The sequence below is a fragment of the Xenopus laevis genome, chromosome 4L (genome assembly GCF_017654675.1).
Source record: "Xenopus laevis strain J_2021 chromosome 4L, Xenopus_laevis_v10.1, whole genome shotgun sequence".
In the NCBI taxonomy this organism is placed as follows: Eukaryota; Metazoa; Chordata; class Amphibia; order Anura; family Pipidae; genus Xenopus; species Xenopus laevis.
Window position 1 is genome coordinate 33,632,703 of NC_054377.1, and position 23,131 is coordinate 33,655,833.

General features: G+C 37.6%; 1 protein-coding gene across 7 annotated transcripts in view; it reads left to right on the forward strand.

The window, feature by feature from the left end:
- fto.L (FTO alpha-ketoglutarate dependent dioxygenase L homeolog) overlaps positions 1-22,891 on the forward strand; it is a 198,116-nt gene extending 175,225 nt beyond the window's left edge. For 5 of the 7 annotated variants that reach the window (XM_018256821.2, XM_041589349.1, XM_041589350.1 and 2 more), the window contains one exon: positions 22,592-22,891. In XM_018256821.2, the coding sequence (XP_018112310.1) occupies positions 22,592-22,660 (69 nt within the window). In that variant the 3' untranslated portion in view covers positions 22,661-22,891. 7 annotated transcript variants of the gene reach the window in all.
- Positions 22,892-23,131: the final 240 nt, after the last annotated feature.

Here is a 23,131-nt window from a genome sequence, read left to right on the forward strand (position 1 = left end):
CAAAGTTTATGTTTTGCATACAACATTTGCTGCTCCTGAGATAATTAGTTTTGATGTCAGAAATATCCTCATCACCTGCAATGTTTTTGTCTTTGGCTGTGCTAGTTAAACCATCTTTTTATTCTTTGTCAGCCAGCCTGGCAGCTATGTTGACAGTTATAAAGTTAATTACATGTGCTAACAAGCATTAGGGATTTGAAGGACATGGCATTTTGAGTATTTAAATGGATAATTAGGCTATTTTCTTTGTTTATTTGTTTGTCTTGTGTGCTGGCCCATTGCACACATAAGCATAGCACTTGTATACCCAGTGTTCCTGACATTCAGTGTTCCTTATATTAAGTTTTGGTGGCAAGCAAGATACTTTGTTGTTATTGTTTCATATGAATGAGGCAATATATACTGAATGATAAAAGATTCGATTAGAATGTGTATATTGTGTCTGTCTTAGAATTATCAATTGGCAGAGCTATTTACGAGTTGCTAGAAGCAAAATCATACTGGGTTTATGAGAAATAATGGTATTGGTTTTGTTAATTTAATTTACAGATGTCAACAATGCATAAACCACAGTACACACATTTTAAAGCAGAACTACAAGGGAGATTTTGATGATTTTTGAGAACTAATTTCTTATATATTAAGGGTCATTTATGAATGCAAGTGCAAAATGCCGTTTTGGATACAAATTACCATCGTTTTTACCCATACTGAAGCATTTCAATCGGATTTGAGGCCATGCTTTGAATTCCATCTGCTGAAACTGTGTCCCATGCATCCAAGTGTATGCAATGTTTTTTGACATTTTGATTTTCAGTGGGGGTTGTGTGACTTTTGGAGTGCAGGTTTAAAACAGTGTTTACATGTGATTTGCTTGACACAAATGTGGTGCTCATAACATAGTTAGTTAGGTTGAAAAGAGACACACATCCTTTAAGTTAAACCTTTTTTAGTGTATATAAAACCTGCCTAACTACTAGTTGATCCAGAAGAAGGCAAAAAAAAACAATTTGAAGCCTCTCCAATTTGCCTCAAAGGAGGAAAAAAATCCTTCCTGACTCCAAAATGGACCAGACCCTGGATCAGATCAGTACTATGAGCTATCTTACATAATCCTGTATTCCCTCAAATGATAAAAACCCATCCATCCTACTGATGCAACCCACTGTGAGAACACTTGGAGCTACCATCAGGTCCAGAATGCCAGAAGTGCCAAGGTTTCCCAATGGCAACTGGTGCAGTTGAGCACTATTCATTAGAAGGCAGGGGTGGATGCATTGAAACCATGTGGAAGTGCAGGAGCATGTTTTTACTCTAGTACTTAGTCACTATTGCTCTCCATTTCATACATTGTAAAAAATTGTTGTGAGTGAAAAAGATGATTTGCTAGTGGTTTATTTTCCTGTGGTTTATAAATGACCCCTTATAATGTAGTACTGCATTGATTTCAGAATAGCCCAGCAGAGACTTTTTTTCCACAAGTGTATATTGCAGTGCCTAGTAATTCAATTCCTTTCTCTTATCTAGGGCTTAACTATCGGTGCCATTTAAAGTTATTTTATTTATATTGCATAGAGGGAATGCTTTATTTTAACATACAATTACTTCCATGCAGAGTCGGACTGGATAACAGGTCCCATACCTGTATTTTCATTCAATAAATATTGAACATATTTTTTGCCTACTGTGAATAGTAATAATGTGTTTGTTTGTTATTTTACACCAAACTGGGCAAATCGAAAATATGTCACATTTTACTTCTGGTCCTTATCAGTACAAAAAAATTACCAGTTCAACGAGAAGTGCTCTGTCTAAACACCCCCTACCTCAAGCAACTGCACTATTGATTAGTGTTTGTGATAAGGAGAAGTTTTAATTGTTTAACTGTGTTTTATTCATTGAACAAATGTTGAAAATGAGGCTATACTGTCCATATATATATATATATATATATATATATATATATATATATATATATATTAAACTGCATGTCCAGCTGTATCTTAAAACTTAGCAGCATTGTATTATTTTTCAGAAGAAAATAAATGGTCAGGTATCCTAAAACACTGGTGGCCAAACTTTTTGCAACAGGGCCAGATTTGGTGAGGTGGGGTGGGGGCCGACCATTCAGCCTGACATTCTTTGAACCATCATTTAACTCATTTAAACAAGGAATCACATAACCGTAGCAGTAATATTTGGGCACAGTGAAATGATCTGCAACTTGGTCTATACTGCTGCCTGTGAGCTGAAGGTGTTAGTAATAGACAAGTACTGGCACGTAGTGAAGCACAGTGGCGGAACTACCGGGGGAGCAGGGGGTGCGAGCGGACCAGGGCCCGCACCCCCTCAGGGCAGCCCGCTCACCAGTGAAAGCCGTAGTGTACAGAGGGGGGCGGGGCCCGGCTGCGCGGCACACACCAGGGACCGCCCCCCTCTAGTTACGGCACTGGTGAAGCACCGCTCTCGCATACGTCTTTAGTTTACTGTACTGGCACGTCAGTACTGGCACATCTATTGACACCTTCAGCCTGAAAGAAGTATGTGAAGCACCAAGTCACTACACGCCAGTACGTGTCTATTGCTAACACCTTCAGCACACAGGCAGCAGTATAGACCAAGTGGCAGATCATTTCACTAATGTGCCCATATAGTACTGCTACGGCTAGGCAATTCCTGATTGCACTGTGCTGGTGGGCCGCATTATTATTAATTTCATGATGAAGGCCAAGGGCCAGTGTAAATTTGAAAACGAGCCACATTTGGCCCCAGGGCCTGACTTTGGACATGCCTGTCCTAAAATGTATATTTTACACCAGTTCTTGGAATTCAAAAAAATAAATATTTGCAGTGTCTGACTGGCCTGCCGGGAAAGCAGATGAAAACCTGGTGGGCCCTATGGTCCGGGCGCATAAACATGCAATTTAGTTCAGTGGAGGAAAACAGGGGGCCAGAATGCTGTGAACTATATTCTGCGCCAAAGTAAATTATCATGTTATACTGCATGGTTTGTAAAGGGCTATTTTTAATGAGGTTCAAGCTACTTTAGAAAGATTCATAAGTAGTTTGAATGGGATTACTGGTATTATCCTTTAATTACATAGAGCTGATTTTATACATCTCTTTACAGCAATTTATTAATCTTTTGCATCAGTACCTGTCCCAGGGTTCCTTATTACATTCATGCAACACAAAGTGTGGTCAATTTCATTAGCCACTTAACTTGTGACAAAGTATACCTGCTGAGGGAATAATTCCACATCTCCTTTAAATTCTTTTTAATAACAGGACATTTAGGCCACAATGTACCTTATTCAACCTGACTGTACCAAGTTACAGTTTTTAAAATTAACACCTAAAGGACCAAAATTAAAAAAAGCAAGAGGGTATTTATTAAAAATTATTTTGTGCTACAGTCTCTGTGTGTAAGCTGAAGGTCATAGCAGGTATGATTTATTTTAATACATGCATGTTGCTTTACACTTGTCATAAATTAACTTAACATTTATATTAAATAGTGATTGATTGTTTAGGACCAGTTTACCATTTGAGCAGCATTCTTCTATTGACCTGTTCCTCTTCTCCACTGGCACAGATGCAGCAGTAACTCACGGTATTGATCCAAAAGGCATTGATCACATGCTTTTGGTGACCCAGGGAGCAGAAGCACATGTAAGCTCTGATTTCTGCTACCCTCTCCCAGGGCAATAAACCAATGAGATTTATGAGTGTCAGGTTGTGTACCCCTATTAGCCCTCCTAGTTTTGTTGCCATGTTGTGCCGCTGGCAAAGGAAGCATTAAGAATAGCTCTTTCCTGAATAGGGAGCATAATGGGACGTTGCTTGTCAAAGCAACCTAATGTGTGATCCTGAGAAAGAAATTAATCATATGGGTTGTTCATTTATTTCTGAACTAAGTAATGACAAGCTATTACCATGTCACTGGCCTGAGGCTTGCTTTCACACCCTTGTGCCCAAATCTGAAATGGCAGTTTACACACAAGGCACCAGCATCAGTGTATTCTAAAATTAATGTGCAACATCTTTAAAAAGAACATGAGATCATGTTGATAAAATATTTGTGTAGAGACTGTGTGAAACAATACATTTTACTTTGAAAAGGAAAATGTTAGGTAACATTTATAAATACAATAGTTACCATCAGAGCAGTATTGCTATCCTGTTAATCAGGGGTCACAAAAATATTGTTTTTGCACACTGTATTCGATACAAGCTTGAAATTCAGTTTCACAGAACAGTTAAGTGAAAACTTAAATAACAGCTGTAAAAATAGCAGAATGGTGGGAAAGTAAATAAAATTTCACTGTTGTAACACCCTTATTAATGAAGAATTTCCTAAAGTAAATAAAAACACACCTTTTCACATACCACAACGTTTAATGTTCTAATGGATTTTCCAGCTGATTTAATAAATGGTAATGGATGGTGTAAAATCAGGAGATAGAAGAAATACGCAACTTTATAAATATCACTTTTATTGTAGACCACTTTTTTCACACACCTGTATACATATTCCCCTTATTGCCAACTATGTACTATGCAGCCCATGTATAGAAGGGCTGCACAGTACATACTCCTATAGTGTCTGGAGAAATCTCCCCAACTACAGTGATTCAGCAATCCAACCAGATGTATTGGACATATTGTACCCCCACCCCATAGTGCCAAAATCTGATGTGTTTTCCTGTTTATAATGACTATATTTATGATTTTCCAGACAATTTTAACATGCTTGTATGGCTTAACTTTGTTACTGGGATCCCAAAAGTACATGATTCTTGATGGTTGAGTTTTTTTTGTGGGCATGCAAAAGATTCTGTGATGCACTTCTGCGGGAAATGAGTAACTGGTATTTGGGAGGCACTATGAGTAGGTCATGTTTTGGGATCCTAAAAACTGTCTATTGGATTCCTTCCATATGTGAGTACATGTACAGATCTTTGTACAGTTATTTACATATTGTCATCTATACTTCCTTCCATTGCTTCTCTGTGTTCTTATATAGAAATGGGGAATGGCCATGGTATAAGTATACAAGGCAAATGGCTAAGTGAGTAGGAGGGTCAACTGGGTTAATACATCAGGATTCAATCATTATTACAGCAAACTATAAGGGGCTATGTAGTAAGAAGTGCAATATTTGCTACAGGTCTCATTACCTATAGCAACCAATCAGCACATAGCATTTACTGTTTTAAAAACAAACTCTTATAGGTTGCTATGGGTTTCTGCACATGGTCAAAGTTTGTGCCTTTTCTTACAGCATTGTATATAGGTACTAGTGCTAACTGTCAAATTTTAGCATTATGAATTTTTTTGTATTATGAAAATAGGGTTAACCTTCCTCTTTTTGGAAATTAACTGTAATTGTTGCTGTCTTCTGACTTGGCTGCTGATTTCTAAAGGATTTATACTGACATTAGACTGAAGCTGTTTTAAAGTGTGCAGAAGCTTTGGGCGAATCGCTAATATTGACTTAACATATTTGGCAGAAGACTCACTAAGGGATTGCTCACAATTAATTGCATCCATCAAATGAGGTGTTCATTAATTATTCCATTTCTCCCACTCTCTGTTTGATATGGATATTGCCAGACCAGCTCCTTATGTTACCAAGTAAAATTACAATTATAGACTCATATCTCCTGAGTACCTGTCTTTTCCATGTTCTAAATGAACTAATGCTTAAAAGTACTTGTGTAAAAACCCAGATACTTAATCCAAGACAAATTAAATCTGTTTGTGGTTTATAAATGTAGAAACTGTTGAATAGTTCGGTCTGGTTGATTTCCAACTTTCATTTACTAGAAAAGGTAATACTGTGAAACATAAAGTGGGCAGATGTACTATAGTTGTAACTGGGGAATCCTGAAGAATTCCCAGTAATTTAAGGTGCATTCCAAATGCACTTAAATGGGATAAAGTTATCAAAGTCACACATTTTGCACTAGGTCTAATAATCCATAGCAGCCAATCAGATTTTTTAGTTTCATACAGGTGATTAGTAAATTCTTTTTACTGGTTGGTTGCTATGAGTTAGTACATATAGTGCAAAATTTAAAACATATTTTTTGCATTGACCCATATATTTTATATGAAGAGGGTGACCAGGTCTATATATGTTTTGGGTGATAATTTTTAATGGGCTAATTGATAATATGGTTATACAATGAACTTGTCAGTGCTGTCATTGGAAAGAACCCATAGTCATTCACTGCAGGCTAATTTCCATAATCCAGTAACCATTTATCCTTGCCACAAATCTGGGCCTGCATACGACTGATGCTCTGAAAACTCTACTTTATTGAATTGTTGCCATGAAACTCAGCTTTATTAGATTGGTGTAGACTCTATATTAAGAAAACTTGGAAAAGTAAACCACGAATATACAACAATAAGGGGGTTATTTATTAAAGTCCAAATGCCAAAAACTAGAATGATTTGGGTTTTTTTTTTACTATAAAATCCAAATTTTTTATTGAAAAAAAAAAACTTGAATTTTTCGTTATTTATTATACCCCAAAGATGGAAAAAGTCTGAATCCAATAATCCGGCATCTCAGACCTGAGATATGTAAGTCAATGGGAGAAGTCCCGAGGATATCCTGATATTGTATAAAAATCCGAAGATTTCGTGATTTTCAGAAAATCCAAAAAATTTGTATGATTCAAATTTTCAGACGCTTTTCATGATTTAATTAATAAAACACAGTTATATAAAAACAAATTTGGATACAGTCAAACCTAATTTTGGTTGTGGTTACCCAAATATTGTACAATCCATTAACACTGGATTTTAGAGCTAGATAAAGGATTCAGCTTGTTGGAAGAGAGACGGGTTGTTTGCTTACACACATTTGTTTGTGAACTTCTACACACAGTCAACTGCAGTGCCAAATTAAAGAACCCAGTGTGCAAAATATTGATTGCCTTTTATTAAGCATATGCATCAACTTTTCTCCTTTTTATTACTCTTTTTTTTCCAGCTGCCTGGTTTCATATGCTTATGCTACACTATAGAATACAACATATCTGAGCTTAAACAGTACTGTCACAGTGGTAGAGAGGCATTTCTCCTCTCCTTACCTCCCTCCTCTGCACACTACTGTCAATACATTGAAGCTGTCGTTTGTATCTGTGAGTGTTCCCTTAATTAAGACCTTCTAAGAAAGCCTTTTTGTATTGATTCATTCCATTATCCCATTGATTAAGTGCCCTGGCTTCAGGGTCTTTCTCTTTATTGGGAAGCTGAAGCGTTCATTCGTTAAGCACAGATGCGAGCAGAAAGTAACATATCAGTGCCTGCCAAACTGGCGTGCATTTTAATTACTTTTTGGCAGCCATTCCTTGCAATGCTAGCACAGCCAGTGGATTTTACAGAGTTATATAGTTGTTTTTGCATTGGGCTGATGATCTGATCATTGTGTGTAAATAATGAGAGCTATATAATCAAACGGTCAGATTATTTGACTTCATTATTAAATAAGATCAATGACCGAACAGCAGGATGATGATGCTCACTTACACATACTAATTGTTGAAGTTTAAAGGAGCAGTGATGTCAGATGAAGGTTATTGTTTCTGGAAGCTGAAGAAGAGTAAGCAATACTTACTTTTAGGATTGAATTTACTAATGCAAATTTCAGGCAATGTTAGTGAATCTAATTTTTTACTACATTTAAGAATTACCTTTATGATTCAGACATTGCTAATGGCCATCCACAAAATTACTGTTGCACCTTAAATCAGTTGCATAATGGAAACAAGTCAATGGATTTAAATTCCAAATCCAGTATTGACTTGTGCAACTTCATCTGCACACAGAAAAGTTTCAGAATACTGAAATGCCTATTCCTTGCTGCATCTGGAATTACTTGTGAATTACCCCATAAGAAATAGTGAAATGTAGTCCTTTAGATTTGACATAGCATCAAACAGTTGTAGCTGTATGTGACTGAGCAAATACTGTATTTATATCTAGTGCTGTGTCCTTCACATTACCTGGTCACTTAACACATGATTTTCATGTTGTATATCTTACAATCTCTTGGAGACCAGAGGACTGTTTTTGGAGAGAAACCTTGAGGAAGTAGAAAACAGCATGTATGTTTTTTAACAACTTATATGTAATTAAAGGGATACTGTCATTTTTCAAAATGAATCCGTTAATAGTGCTGCTCCAGCAGAATTCTGCACTGAAATCCATTTCTCAAAAGAGCAAACAGATTTTTTTATATTCAATTTTAAAATCTGACATGGGGCTAGACATATTGTCAATTTCCTAGCTGCCCCAAGTCATGTGACTTGTGCTCTGATAAACTTCAATCACTCTTTCCTGCTGTACTGCAAGTTGGAGTTATATCACCCCTCCCTTTTCCCCCCCCAGCAGCCAAACAAAAGAACAATGGGAAGATAACCAGATAGCAGCTCCCTAACACAAAATAACAGCTGCCTGGTAGATCTAAGAACAACGCTTTGAAAAAAACATGTTTTCCGATGACAGGATCCCTTTAAGAAGCCATGCATATTAAAAACAAATGCTTAAATGCACTGTGCACATGCCTAGACAAATCGTTATTTGGGCCTGTGTACCAATAGGTTACTGCAGAGTCATACTGATATGGGTGACAGTAAACAATAATTATATGCTAAATTATATAACATATGCTATTAATTCTATGTGGAGAAAGGGATACCAGGCAAGTGGGGGGCTGAGGGAACAGAGGGGGTGGTGTGCAGACAGGGGTTGCAGTGGTGAGTTGGCCTGGTGATGTCTAATTCCTAGTCTGAAGTCCTTGTAATGGCATATGTATTATTGCATATTTAGAAGAGAATACAGGGTTACTGATAATATTTGTAGTGCAATATTGAACGTGTGACTGGCCCAGTTGCTATTCTACATCATCCTTTCATAATCAACTTGGAAGTTGCTAGGTTTAAAAACCTGGGGCATGTGCTCCAAAGTTGATGCAAAGTGTGTCAGGTCTCTTTTTTTTCTCCTTTTAAAGATTTACTGGGTATTGGCACTATTTAAACTGAAATCAGGTTGAACTTTGAATTAAACCACTGTTTCAGCTATTAGTCTCTGCAAAATAAAAAAAGTGCTCCAAATATTTTGGCAATGATAGAGTTGTATAATGTGTGTGTATTTTTTAAACCACTATAACCTCCTTCACCACCGTAGTTGCGACATGGCCTTTCAACACTTCAGGAGTTAATATAATGCCACAATATGCCAGGAGAGACAGACATAAATAGAGCAAAGGAATAAGAACAATAATTACTTTGTCTATCTAATTACCAGCAACAAACAAGACATGCAGGGAAAACAACAAACTTCTTGACAGCATCAATCCCATGGCACCAACTGCTTATTACATTTTGTCTAAGGAAAGGAGCGTGCTGCGCTTTTGATTATTGCAACTGTGCCACAGATCAACTGAGCAATTAACGTTGCTGACAATTGGAGAAAGCTTATTTAAAGAGTACGGACCCATAGAGAGAGAGACTGAGAGGATTTTCTTATTTCTGAACATTTGTGTCCCTTTCAACTACTGTCCCTATAATCCCTTGCTTCTGTCAGCCAGAATATAGTATTTTTGCAATAAGCAATATTCTTTTCTTGGGTATTCTATACATAAAACTGAAAATCTGATAATTTAAAACAAATATTTACCTTTAAAGACTACATACTAAAGGAATTATTTGACTGAAAACAATATAGAATGTTTAAACTTCATGAAATGTGGCCACTGGAGAACACCGTTTAGTGTCTGTTACTAAGAGTTTTTCCTAAGGCCAGTATGGCAGCTTCCATTCATAATTTAAAAAAATTGATGCAGCTAAGAATACTTCTGTATAATAATCTATACCAGGGCTGTCCAACTGGCGGCCCGCGACCCCCCCTTCTTTGGCCCCCCAGATGCTGTGTCTGTTTACCATATGTAAGTTTTAAAAGCAGGGCCGGAACTAGGGGTAGGCAGAAGAGGCAGCTGCCTAGGGCGCAACGATTGGGGGGCGCTGGGCAGTTACCTCTTCTGCCTACTCCCAAACCTAGCACTAGAATTTTGCCAGAGTATGGCCCTTCTGCATATTTGAAAGCTGTTGCCACGGACTTGTGCTCTGATAAACTTCAATCACTCTTTCCTGCTGTACTGCAAGTTGGAGTTATATCACCCCTCCCTTTTCCCCTAGGGCTGGAACTAGGAGCAGGCAGAGTAGGCACCCGTCTAGGGTGCAATCATGGGTGGGACACACTTTTAAGGGGAATTTCCTTTCTTTCTTTTTTAAACCCTGATTTGCTTGGCCTTTAATAGTTTTTCAACTTTAAACCCCCTGTTTAAAGTTTTTCAACTTTAAACCCCCTGTTCCAGAAAGAATCACTCCCCAGCTCCCTTTTGGCAGCTGCTGGCACAGGTACATATTTGTGGGCAATATCTTGGCTGCTACTTGCACAGGTAAACAGATGATATGATGGATATTTGGCTGCTGCTGGCACAAGTACATATATGGAGGCAATAGTGTCTATTTTTTGGCTGATGCTGGCACAGGTACAGATTGGGGGCAATATAAGGGATTTTCTGCTGCTGGGTCAGGTACATGGGGCAATATGGTGGCTGCTGGCACAGGTACACAGATGTTTGAGGGTAATATGATAGATTTTTGGTTACTGCTGGAACAGATACAAATTGGGGCAATATGATCGATTCTTTTGGTTGCTGCTGGCATAGGTACAGATTGGGGGTAAAAATATGATGGATGTTTTGGCTTATGCTGGCACAGGTACAGATTGGGGCCTGGGGGCAATCTGAGAGGGATTGACTGCCATTGGTATAGGTACAAATGGAGGCAATATGATAGGTGCTGGCACAGGTACAGGGGGCTATATGACTGGTAAGGTGGGAAATGGTAATGCAGGACTGGGTGGGGGGGGCATTGATTGAAGCTTTTGCCTAGGGTGCAAAAATACCTTGGCCCTGCCTCCCTGTGTGTGCCATTCTCTGCTTGCCCAGTGCTGCTTGTCCTACCCTACCTGTGGGATGTAAGCCTGTTAAGGGTTTGTTAGAATTTGGAAATTGTTGCTAAGGGCCTCTAAGGTGTTTAATCATGTGTTGGGGGGGGGGGGTTGTATTATCCACAGGGGAGGATGAGGCATATGGATTTAAGGGTATGTTTTTAACATGACTTAAATTTTTAACATATGAGTGATGAGGGATTTCCCTGCAGTGAGCACCAACCATTTGGTTTTTTGGTGTGCTACCACCGTTACTGTGGATACGATCTTAAAAGTTCTTGTGGTAATATGGGTGTGGTTTACAGTGGGTGTGGTTTAAAAGGGGGAGTGACCAACAGTGACTTCCATTATCGGCCCTCCTACATATAGGCCAGTAAAATTTTGGCCCTCTGTACCACAGAACTTGGACAGCACTGATCTATACCAAGTATGTTTTTAACATGACTTAAATTTTTAACATATGAGTGATGAGGGATTTCCCTGCAGTGAGCACCAACCATTTGGTTTTTTGGTGTGCTACCACCGTTAATGTGGATACGATCTTAAAAGTTCTTGTGGTAAAGTTCTACATATAGGCCAGTAAAATTTTGGCCCTCTGTACCACAGAACTTGGACAGCACTGATCTATACCAATATGCTTTATATGTGAATGGAACCCGTACTTCTAAAATAGAGGTATTTATTTAGAGGTATTATAATACTCTAATAAAAAACAAAAGAAGTGTAATTTAGCTGGCTGAGTAATGGTCTGAACAATCAATTATAAATAGGCTGTAGCTCACCTTTAGTACATGTATGTGGATTCTCCTGCAAGGTGTCCTGTGTCCACACCCAAATTGATACAGTCAGTATTATAATAGAAAGCAGGACAAATCCAAGGCAGTAGCTATGACTGCAAAGTGCTTTTATTCGGGAAAAAATGCTCCACAACATGTTTCGGGCGTTGGCCCTTTATCAAGTGTGGTCTGAACAGCAATTGCTAATTGCTCTTCCATTGATACAGATCAGAAAATGTATATTTATGAGTTGATGAAATTGTATGAAAGTCATTAAGTAAATTGGCATTCAATTGGCATGTTGCCTCTAAACTCAAATTGAGTCGATTGGATTGAAAAAAATGTCTTAGTGGTATTTTATTATATATATTTTATGATAACTACTTGTCACTCTCTACCTTCTAACATGAAGCAGGCCTGGCAGACAAATAAAGGTGGTCATACACAGGTCGATTATGTAGGCTCCCAACTGATTGACCCAAGGGCCAAGCAAACTGAAAGCATGTGAGAGCCACCAAATGGCATGGTCGTCTTTGTGTTTCTCCACTTGTTCCTGCAAAGAGAAAAGGCTCCTCTTCACTTTCTTTACTTGCTGATGCACTGTATGAAATTTTCAAACCTGCCTGATTCCCAAACCGACTAATATCCATGAATATTAGTCAGGATTAGCAGACCAATGTACACCTACCAATAATGGTAATAGACTTTGTTTTGTTGGATATTATTGGTATGTATATGCCCAACTCTAGTTGTTTTTTCAGTAGTTTGATAAAATTTAAGAAACACATTTATTTAACATGATATTTAAATTATGTATGCATTTGTAAGTGTGTGAGATGCATATTCCTTCCACGATATCTTTACAAAATATAAAACTTTTTTTTAAAAAAAAGTTACTACCCCTTTAACAAAAGTGCACTGAGACATTTTCTTTGTTTGTCCTAATTCCATGTCTGTCTCAGTTATCCTCAAACAGAAAATGCACATTTAATGCTTTTTAGAGCGTTAAATATATCTGGCTAAAAATTGTCATGTATGTCTTCTGGGGGTCTTCAGGTATGTGTCAAGCAGAGGAGAAAGGGTCCCCACAGGTGACTATCAGACCTTCGTGAGTCTGATCACAACATGAAGACTCCATTAACATTCCACAGGGTCTTGACCTGCTCAGCTTTTGTCTGAGATTTATACTAGGCTGATAGCATGCAGTACATTCATGGCGGTAGATAGAAATAACTTCTCTTTTTATAAACACCTATGGGACTTTAGCCAAAGCTCTCTACTTGCCAAAGTCATTGTTGTCAGCGCAGACCTCTTTTGTGCAAAAGCAAGCTAGGCAGGAGAATTATACCTTGGCCTCTTGGGTCTCACGCAGAATCATGGTCAAAGGTAATGCACAGTGAAGTGGCTCCTTTTACTTAAAGTGCTTAGAGGGGGCTGTCATGCTTTTAGGCAGAAATATTGTCAATAGTATTGATTAGTTGATCTGATAAGCTGCTGAGGTCCGTGATGTGTTAAATGTCCTCTTTCTACAGACTTGTAAGTGTGCGAGAAGCATACGCGATGTCTCCCAGTGGACAACAATAATGCAGTTTTGACCCTGATTAGATTTCACAGTGAATGCCAATTCCTATTAAGCCCTAGCTGGTCATTTTTAACCTACTGCTTCATTATCATTGATGTGATATCTGTGTATTCTATACTTGATTTTATGGTGAAGTCAGTTTATTATAGATATACCCAATATTTTAATGTGTATAAATTATCTTTACAAACCGTTTATTTCTCTTGTTTTTAAAGGAAAGCATATCCAACAGCTATGTGTGATATAGAATTAGGTGCACATATCAGACTGTTGAATCTAATGTTTATAAACACACTTTTTATAAAAGGAATATTGTGTAATTCCCCTGATATTAGTTCAAATTCCTTGCAGAGCTGGAAGGGAATCTGACCATATATTTGTTTTTGACCAAAGCAATATACCATCTCAGTTTGCTTAAGCAGTATAAATAGACACTTCCTCTCACTGTGCTACTTTGTATCTGACTAGTCAGAATGTGTAACCTGCTGTTTGCAATAAGAATGAGGTGAAAAACAAACATTACAAATCATTACCTAGTTGGTTATATAGGGAATTTATTTTATATGGGCAATTAATTTTTTTATATACTACAATGATGATTTAAGGTTCCTTTATAGGCAGAAGGAGAAAATGTGTAATGGACTTCCTGGAAGCAAATTATAGTGCATTATATGTATTATGGAACAAGGTAACACAATTTTTTTTATATGGATTTAAATGTATTAATCTTGGGCTAGTACTAATTGTGTGTTTATAAAATATAAGCTGCTAAAGACCAGATACAATTCAGTGTGAAAAAGATAAGTCATTGAATATAAAAAAAAAAAAAAAGATAACTCATTGTTTCTTTCATGAAAACTTGTGAAGTTTATGGGGTAATTTGGAATTGAACTAGGAGATAAAGTATTTCTCGTCAGATTGAATCTGGCTTTATGTGTGCATGGGGGCTGCCATGCTGGTTCTTGTATCTGTACTGAAGTGGTGTAATACAAAGCTAATTAATGGTTGTCTAAGCATAAATAAGATGAAAAACTTTCTATTAAGAAGAAAAAAATGCAATATGTTTTTTAGTTAGTTTTTACTGTTACTTGGCATTTAATGGCACTGAAATCTAATACTTCTATATTTGGGAGTTGTTTATACAGAGGGCTTGTTAGTGGAGTGTGGATTCATTTTGTCTGTGCTTGCACCAACACATGTAGAATATGATTAAAATTTTGCATGTAGCCCTGTTTAATGCAACTAACTGCAGAAAAAATATTTTTAAATGAAAATATATAATATGCTCCACAAAAAAAGGGGCTACTATACTGACACATCAAGTGACAAGCACATAGGGCCAAGTTTTGACAAAAGTTCTCTACATCCTAGGCCTGTGATTTGAACCAGTCCGTGGCTTGTAGGTTCGACCAGAGGGCTTTGTTCATGTGCTGAATTTTCTAGATCTATAAATTACAGTCATATGAAAAAGTTTGGGAACCCCTCTCAGCCTGCATAATAATTTATGCCATTTTCAACACAAAAAGATAACAGTGGTATGTCTTTCATTCCCCAGGAACATCTGAGTACTGGGATGTTTTCTGAACAAAGATTTTTAGTGCAGCAGTATTACATTGTATGAAATTATATGATATGTGAAAAACTGGCTGTCCTAAAATGTGGGTACCCTTGTAATCAGTGCCAGGCCAGCCTGGGCAGACGCCCTAGGCAGCCCAGCTGGTTTGAGCGCCCCACAGAGGCGCACACGCATACGTGAAAAACTGTGTGCGCGCATGCGCGAAAACCCGTGTGCTTGCGCATGTGCGAAAACCTGTGCGTGCACATGCGCGAAAACCTGTGCGTGCGCATGCGCAAAAGAACTTGTGTGTGCACTTGCGATGCAAAGGAACACACACGCTGGCCAAAGAGGGGACCGGACAAGGGGTAGGAGAGGCATGCCGGGCGCCCATCCAGCTTTGCGCCCTAGGCACGTGCCTACTCTGCCTACCCCTAATTCTGGCCCTGCTTGTAATTTTGCGAATTTGAATGCATGTAACTGCTCAATACTGATTATTGGTAACACCAAATTGCATGGATTAACTTGTTAAGCCTTGAACTTCATAGGCAAGTGTGTCCAATCATGTAAAAAGGTATTTAAGGTGGCCAATTACAAGTTGTGCTTCTGGTTGACTCTGGTTGCTTCTGGTTGACAGCATGGGATCCTCATGTTTAGGGGAAGGCTACAAAAAGTTATCTCAGAGGTTTAAACTGTCAGTATCAACTGTAAAAACTGTAATCAGGACATGTAAGATCGCAGGCACAGTTGCTGTAAAACCCAGGTCTGGCTGGCCAAGAAAAATACAGGAGCGGCATATGCGGAGGTCGGAGGATTGTTAGAATGGTTACAGACAACCCAAAGATCTAGCTGCAGATGGTGTATCTGTACATCAAATTTATGCACCTGTCTAATTTTGTTATGATGCATATTGCATATTTTCTGTTAATCCAATAAACTTTATGTCACTGCTGAAATACTACTGTTTCCATAAGGCATATTATATATTTAAAGGAGGTTGCTACTTTGAAAGCTCAGCCAATGATGAGCAAAGCTTCAAAGAATTAAGAGGGGTTCCCAAACTTTTTCATATGATTGTATATATTGATATTAGCATGCTTGAGGGGTATGGCAACCAGCACTGTTTTTGCCATGAAAAGCCACCCCTGGAGTTTTTGTTGTTTCTAGTGTAGAGAGTACAGTTGCCCTCTCTATAAAAGTGGACCCCCTCTTCACCCCAAATTCAGGGTAAATGTGTGTGACTGGGGGAGGTAGAAGGTGTGGTGGCGTCAGCGGCGGCGGTGGTATGATTACAAAATTTATGATGGATGCATTGTGCTCAAACATTTGTTCTCGACACATTTGTTTTGCTGATATATCTTTAAGAAATTTGGTATGTGCGCGGTGGTCAAGAAAGGCAAAGCAGGGTTTAATAGTTTTTATATAATGTATGTTCAAATTTAAGTTCTGGTGGCTAAAGCCATATATATATATATATGTGTCTTGTTTTTAACTAGGGGTTTGGTAGCTTGTTTTTAACTGTTTATTTTTTGAAAATATGGTTTACATTAATGATACATGGTGAATGAATGTGTTAATTGTTTAATTGATTTTGTCTGTGACTGATTATATGAGTTTTGTTATAGCTAATGTTTCCCGCTAGTGAGTGAATATAAGGCATGACTGTGAATCATTTGGCACTTTAAGAAAGGCCTTGGGGAGGCCGAAACACCAGTCCTGTGTAACTAATAAATTACTTATTTTTCTCTATAAAACCTGTGACTGCGAATCTTTCTACAGTTGTTGGAGATATTTTGTTGTTTCTGCACCCAGGCAAATTAATTATTTTTTCGAGAGTGCTGACAACCTTTGGAGATATATATATATATATATATATATATATATATATATATATATATATATATATATATATATATATATATATATATAATATTTTGAATTTTTTTGTACTCTTTTCTGTGAGTTTCCACAAGTATTTGCATTCAAAAATAAATCACAAAGACCTGTCTTCCCCATGAAAGCAGCACTGCCTATGTTTGGCAGTGCTGTATTCACGAATGTTGAGGGGTGCATGTAGGCATCCCTCCTCCCCATACCTGTACCCCGCAGATGCTAAATCTTTTAAAATGATCCACTTTGATTTTGAATGATACCTAAAATCTTTAAACTAGAATTGCAAAGAAAAGTTTTATACTTGCTCCTAAGAGCACTTACAGTTGTTTGCATTGTTTAGATGTAAAAAAACAATGCAGTCATTGTGCTCATATTGCCAGAAACACTACCTTAGCTAGCTCTGAAATGAAATATACTATTGAACTAATAGCTTTGTTCTGTCTGCTGCAGTAGAAACTTGTACCAGCTCCTGCAGCCTTCCCCCAGAACTACAGGTATATAAAGGATTGCAGAACCACCCATGATAGTGGGCCTACAGAATTTCAGCTTCAAATGAGTTGTCCGCTTGTGTGTAAGTCTCAGGTGACTCAGTCATGTGACCCAGATTAGAGGTCAGCTGCACTGAAGTAATCATTTGTCAGACCATCCACTATTACATACTAGGGGCAAGAAAAGGTGCTGCCACTGTGTGTAAAGGCAATGTAATCTCTAGAAATAAATCCTTTGCTAAAAAAAACGGGAATGAGTTTTAAATGTTAAGAAATGGATTTTCGATTTACAGCAATGTTAAAATTGTTTACATATTTTTGTTTCTTCCATAGTGTTCTTGTCCTTGTGTAGCAGTATTTATATTTCCAACTTCTTCAGCTAAGTGTGAGCACGATGAGACAGGCATACAGGCTTAAATGAACCCTGTAACTGTACAAAAAAAAAACTTCTATATGTGTATGCATACACATATAAACTTTCGTTGACTTATCATCATCTCTGCACTTACAGTGAGAAACTCGTCATTGGAATACTTGGCATTTCCTAGATCAATGGCTAGAGCATTACAGTAAAATCTATTGATTAAAAACAGGAGGTATAATGTTGGTCATTTAGAATGTGAAATGAGGCAATGCTGGGGAATAATTTATCTTCTGACTCTGCATTAACCTTTTATTGACTCGCTTGCAGGCTCATAATTAACACGCACTTTAGCTAAAGTAGTTTCTTGCTACCAGTGTGACAGATATCCCCTAATGCAGTTGCCACCTTCTGTATAGCTATGAGATACATTGTATCCTTTATTTGGTGTGTTCCCAAGATGTTAGGTACTATAGGCTTCATTTCAGTGACTCTTGGAAGTTGGAAGGATTAAGGCTCCGAGAACTATAAAACCATGTTGTGGAAGTTTAGTTACATTTACATTTTTATTAATAAACCAGTGCTTCCTTGCATTTCTTATAGCTGACCATGCGTTTATCTTTTTAGTTAATTTGCATATTGTGTATTGGAGAGGAGATACAGCACTTTGCAAAACTTTTATTTATATAAATTATATCTATATATAATAGTAAATGGACATCTGTGAATAAAATTCATCACTTTTTTTCACAAAAACATTGGAGTGCGGGTCTATTTACTATTATGTACTAGAAGCCTTGACCAACGCACCCACCTTGAAAGAAATCCGGTAAGAGTGTGCTCACCAAATTGACTTTACATATATATATATAAAGAATGGCGGCACTCACAGGATTTTCAGGCGAAATAAAGAAAAACTTTTTATTTAACTCGACGTTTCTATCCCTGACAGGGATGTTTCTCAAGAGTATACAAATATGCTGGCTCGGGCAACACACACACACACACACACTGACACATTACATCTTATCACCTCAGAATAATTATATCTAATTCTATGGCCTGGATAGGTGCACTATACTTTCTTTTATAGGGCAAATATTTATCCATAAGGGCCCTCCCCTCCACAGGAGGTCAGAGTAGCAAGTCCACTGTCTGCCCATTCCACCTTGGAAATTGGCCCCAATTTTGGAAAAAAAATTCCAACGATATAGTCACATTCTGATCTGTCCCAGTCACACCATGTCATGCTCAAACATACCCATGTAGCAACCAAATCACCCTGCTCACCAACAAAACATGTCCTATGTCAGGATGTGTAAAATTGGACTGTTGTTTCTGCCAAAGCCCTCCAATGAAACAGGGCTTTTGACAGGATCACACCTGTTCCCCCAGATAACTGCCCAACTCATACAATTCCAAGTAGGAAGACAGAGTTCTTAATTGTATGTGAAGTTTGGGACAAGGTATTTGTATCAAAAGATATCACAAATGGCCATTTGCAACATTAGTAAGTCAGTAATAACTGTATGAATTGGCACATGAAGGACCTTTTAAAGAATGCTATGTGCCATTAATTTATAGCTGCCTTTCTTCTAAGGCAGATTGGAAAACACATGCGGGGGCACATTTACTATGGGTCGAATATCGAGGGTTAATTAACCCTCGATTTTCGACCATTGAAGTAAAATCCTTCGACATCGAAGGATTTACCACATTTAGTTCGATCGAAGGAGCAATCGTTCGATCGAACGATTAAAATCTTAGAATCGAACGATTCGAAGGATTTTAATCCATTGATTGAACGATTTTCCTTCAATCAGAAATTGCTAGGAAAGCTTATGGGGAAGGTCCCCATAGGTTAACATTGGTGCTCGGTAGGTTTTAGGTGGCGAAGTAGGTAGTCGAAGTTTTTTTTTTAAAGAGACAGTACTTAGACTATTGAATGGTCGAATAGTCGAACGATTTTTAGCAGTACTTAGGCTATTGAATGGTCGTTCGATTCGTAGTCGAAGGACGAAGTAGCCAAAAAAAACCTTCGAAATTCGAAGTATTTTTCATTCTAATCCTTCACTCGAGCTAAATAAATGTGCCCCTAAATACCTGTTTTACCATTTTCTGGATGAGATTAAAAAGTAGGATTGTTTTTTTTGGTAGTAGCTGAACTTGATGGATATATGTATTTTTTTTAAGTCACTACATTATAATTAAATGTGTACATGGCAATTTGGCTTCTTCTTCTACCACTTGAAGGCAGGGTGGGGAGGTTTGATAGATCAGTTGCATATTTACACCCACTTATTCATGAGTCCGGGACCAAATCCAGTCTACTGACCATTCCTTTTTGAGTCATGGTAACACCTTCTATTGATTATTTTTCCCTTAACTGACCTTCCAGGGGTTCAGTAAGCCTTTACCCTGCTCATAATCATGATTGTAGGTTTGCAGGCATATCCGATCTTAAATGCGTATTTTTTTTCCTGGTAATTTTTTAGCCTGTCCAAATTCTGCAAATTCACATACTAACAATATACCTATTTGAAATAATGCAAGAGGTATTACATGCATGGGATCTGTTATACAGAATGCGTGGGCCCTGCCACTTTCCTGGAGCATGATTTAAGGTATTTTTTATTGCATATAAAGATGTTAAAGAAGAAAGGCTTGTTTAAATGGGACAGTAAAGAAAATTCAATTGTGGTATTTAGGAAATTACTTCATAAAGGACGAAACAACCCCTATGTGCGAGACTTTTTAAAGTACACTATAAAAGAATGTTTTGCGGCATGAAATAGCTTCCATGTAGTGAAATGCATACATTTATTGGACTACTGAAAATAGTTTGGTTAAGTCTAGCAGCTCAACTATTAAACTTCTAGTCAAGGAGCTCTATTGCATTGTAGTGAAAGGGTTAAAAGACTCTTTATCAATGCAGAAGAGCCTGTACCATGGCCTGCAAATACAACTACTGCAATATTCATGCCAACAGGCTCACCAGTGATTACCAACTGCATGTCCCTGTAATCCCTTTGTTTTAAATAACTAATGAGAAGCATTTAAACTCATTACTCTTCCTGCAGGGGCCCATAGGTCGACTAATCGTATTATTTATGAAGTGATGTGCTCTGTGATAGTACTTAGTGCATGTTAACAGATGCTATTATCTCAGTCTGAAACAAGAGTGCTGGAGATATATGAGAATGTTATACTGTGATTCTGCAGCAGGAGGGTTATGTACAGCAACCTGAGTGTACAGGACCAGTATGGGACCATAAAGCATTCTGTCTCATAAGCTCAGGAGGTAACAAAAGTCATGTTACAAGTCCATTTAGAAATCCTGTGGGACTGCTAAAAAAATGTTTTTATGGTAATTTAAAAAGTTGAAACTTTAGAATTTAATTTTGTGTGCCTTTTAGATTACATTTACAAAATTGCAAAATGTTACACTATGGTTATGGCATTTTGTTGCCATAATAATTATTTGCATAACATAGACAAATGTTGGCAATTTAATCTATCTAGAGCAGTGATCCCCAACCAGTAGCTCGCGAGCAACATGTTGCTCTCCAACCCCTTGGATGTTGCTCCCAGTGGCATCAAAGCAGGTGATTATTATTAAATTCCAGGCTTGGAGGCAAGTTTTAGTTGCATATAAACCAGTTGTACTGCAAAACAGAGCCTCAATGTTGGTTGACAATCCCCATAGGGGCTATTAAAGGCCAATCACAGCCCTTATTTGGCACCCCAAGAACATTTTTCATACTAGTGTTGCTCCCCAACTCCTTTTACTTCTGAATGTTGCTCACGGGTTCTAAAGGTTGGGGATCCCTGATCTAGAGTATATATAGTTTATGGACAATCTCTTATACTCAGTGGCGAGTATTGCAATGCTCATGTCTGACATAACCAACAGTTCTTGGTCAATGCATTGCACTCCATAATACATTTAAGTAATGTAACTGTATCCTATACAATACTAAGTGATGTTATCAGTTCTAATCCATGCTTAGTGATGTATTTTATGCTAGTAACATGATTGAAAATGGTTCCAGATACAAACATGAAATCTACACACATCTGAGCAACTAAGCACACAACATACCTCTATATCAATCAACATAGTATATTGAGTGTGAAACCTGTAATACAACGCTGAAAAATGCAAACAAAAAACAACGGATCTGGGCCTGATTTGACCATTCACACGCTGGACCAGTTCTTCTGATTCAAACATTGGCCCTGGGGGCCAACAATCGGATCATATAGTGTGGTATCTGGAGACCTTTCAGACAAGAACCACATCAATGTGCCAATGCATCCTCGTCCAACTCTGTCTGAATAATATCTGGTCAATTTAGGCCAGAGTTGCAGCTTTTATTGACCCATGTATGGGCAGATTTACTCACTGTCTGCGATCAGACTTAATGTTCAGCCATCCTGGTCTTTGAGCTTTATTTTCTGTAGCATGAGGGACACTTTATATAGTAATTTATTAGAAAAGAGTTTATAACTCTACAGTCTGCAATATTTATTAATTTGTATTTTATTTTATTTTTATATGCAGATAGTTGCATTAGTTATTCACATAAACGAATGATGAAACATCATCTTTTTTCCCCCACTGTGTTGTAGATTAAAAATAATTATAGGGGCTGTCACAAGGATTTTGTGGGTATTAATAATTTATATCAATTTAGTTTGAAAACTTGTATTTATAGAATCACAACTTTACATATTATAATATGATAATACTTTATATAATGTAGAAGCCAACAGCTGTCAACATTGTGTATATTCAGTGACATCTATGTTTCTGAGTAGAAAGAGTAAAAATATGCATGCAATATTCTATTATGTAATTTGGATCTGTTCTTCACTGGCAGTATTTCTGCTTCCTTATAGGTGCAGAAGCAAACTCGCCAAGATGTTACCCCCAGACCAGGTGCCATGTTTCTACCCATACTGGAATGATGACAACAAGACTATGCCATTACCATTTGATCTGCACAATATCATATCTGCCCTTCAAAAAACGCTTGAAGAAAATGAACTGAAACTTTAGAAGCTTGATACCTCTTTGGTTACTTTTTAACTCACGTAAATGTTGCTCCTCTGTTTTTAAGATGCAGTTACCGAATACAATAACCAGCATGCCAAGCATATTTCTGGATGTGTGATATTTAAGAAAGCATATGAAATTTGTGTTTTGTTTTGTGTTTTTTTTTTCAAGAACAAATACAATTATTCAAACAATTACATTGGAATAGTCCCTCAAACATTCGCAAAAATGTTGAGGACACATGGTATTGTAGCTAAAACTTTCAAAAAAGACCATTGCACAGCTTCAGCTGTAATTTTTGTGGCTAAAATTAGCATTTCATGTATTTTTTTTACCAAAAAAAAATTCTGTATTAGATATAATACAGTAAAAGTTATTCTTCC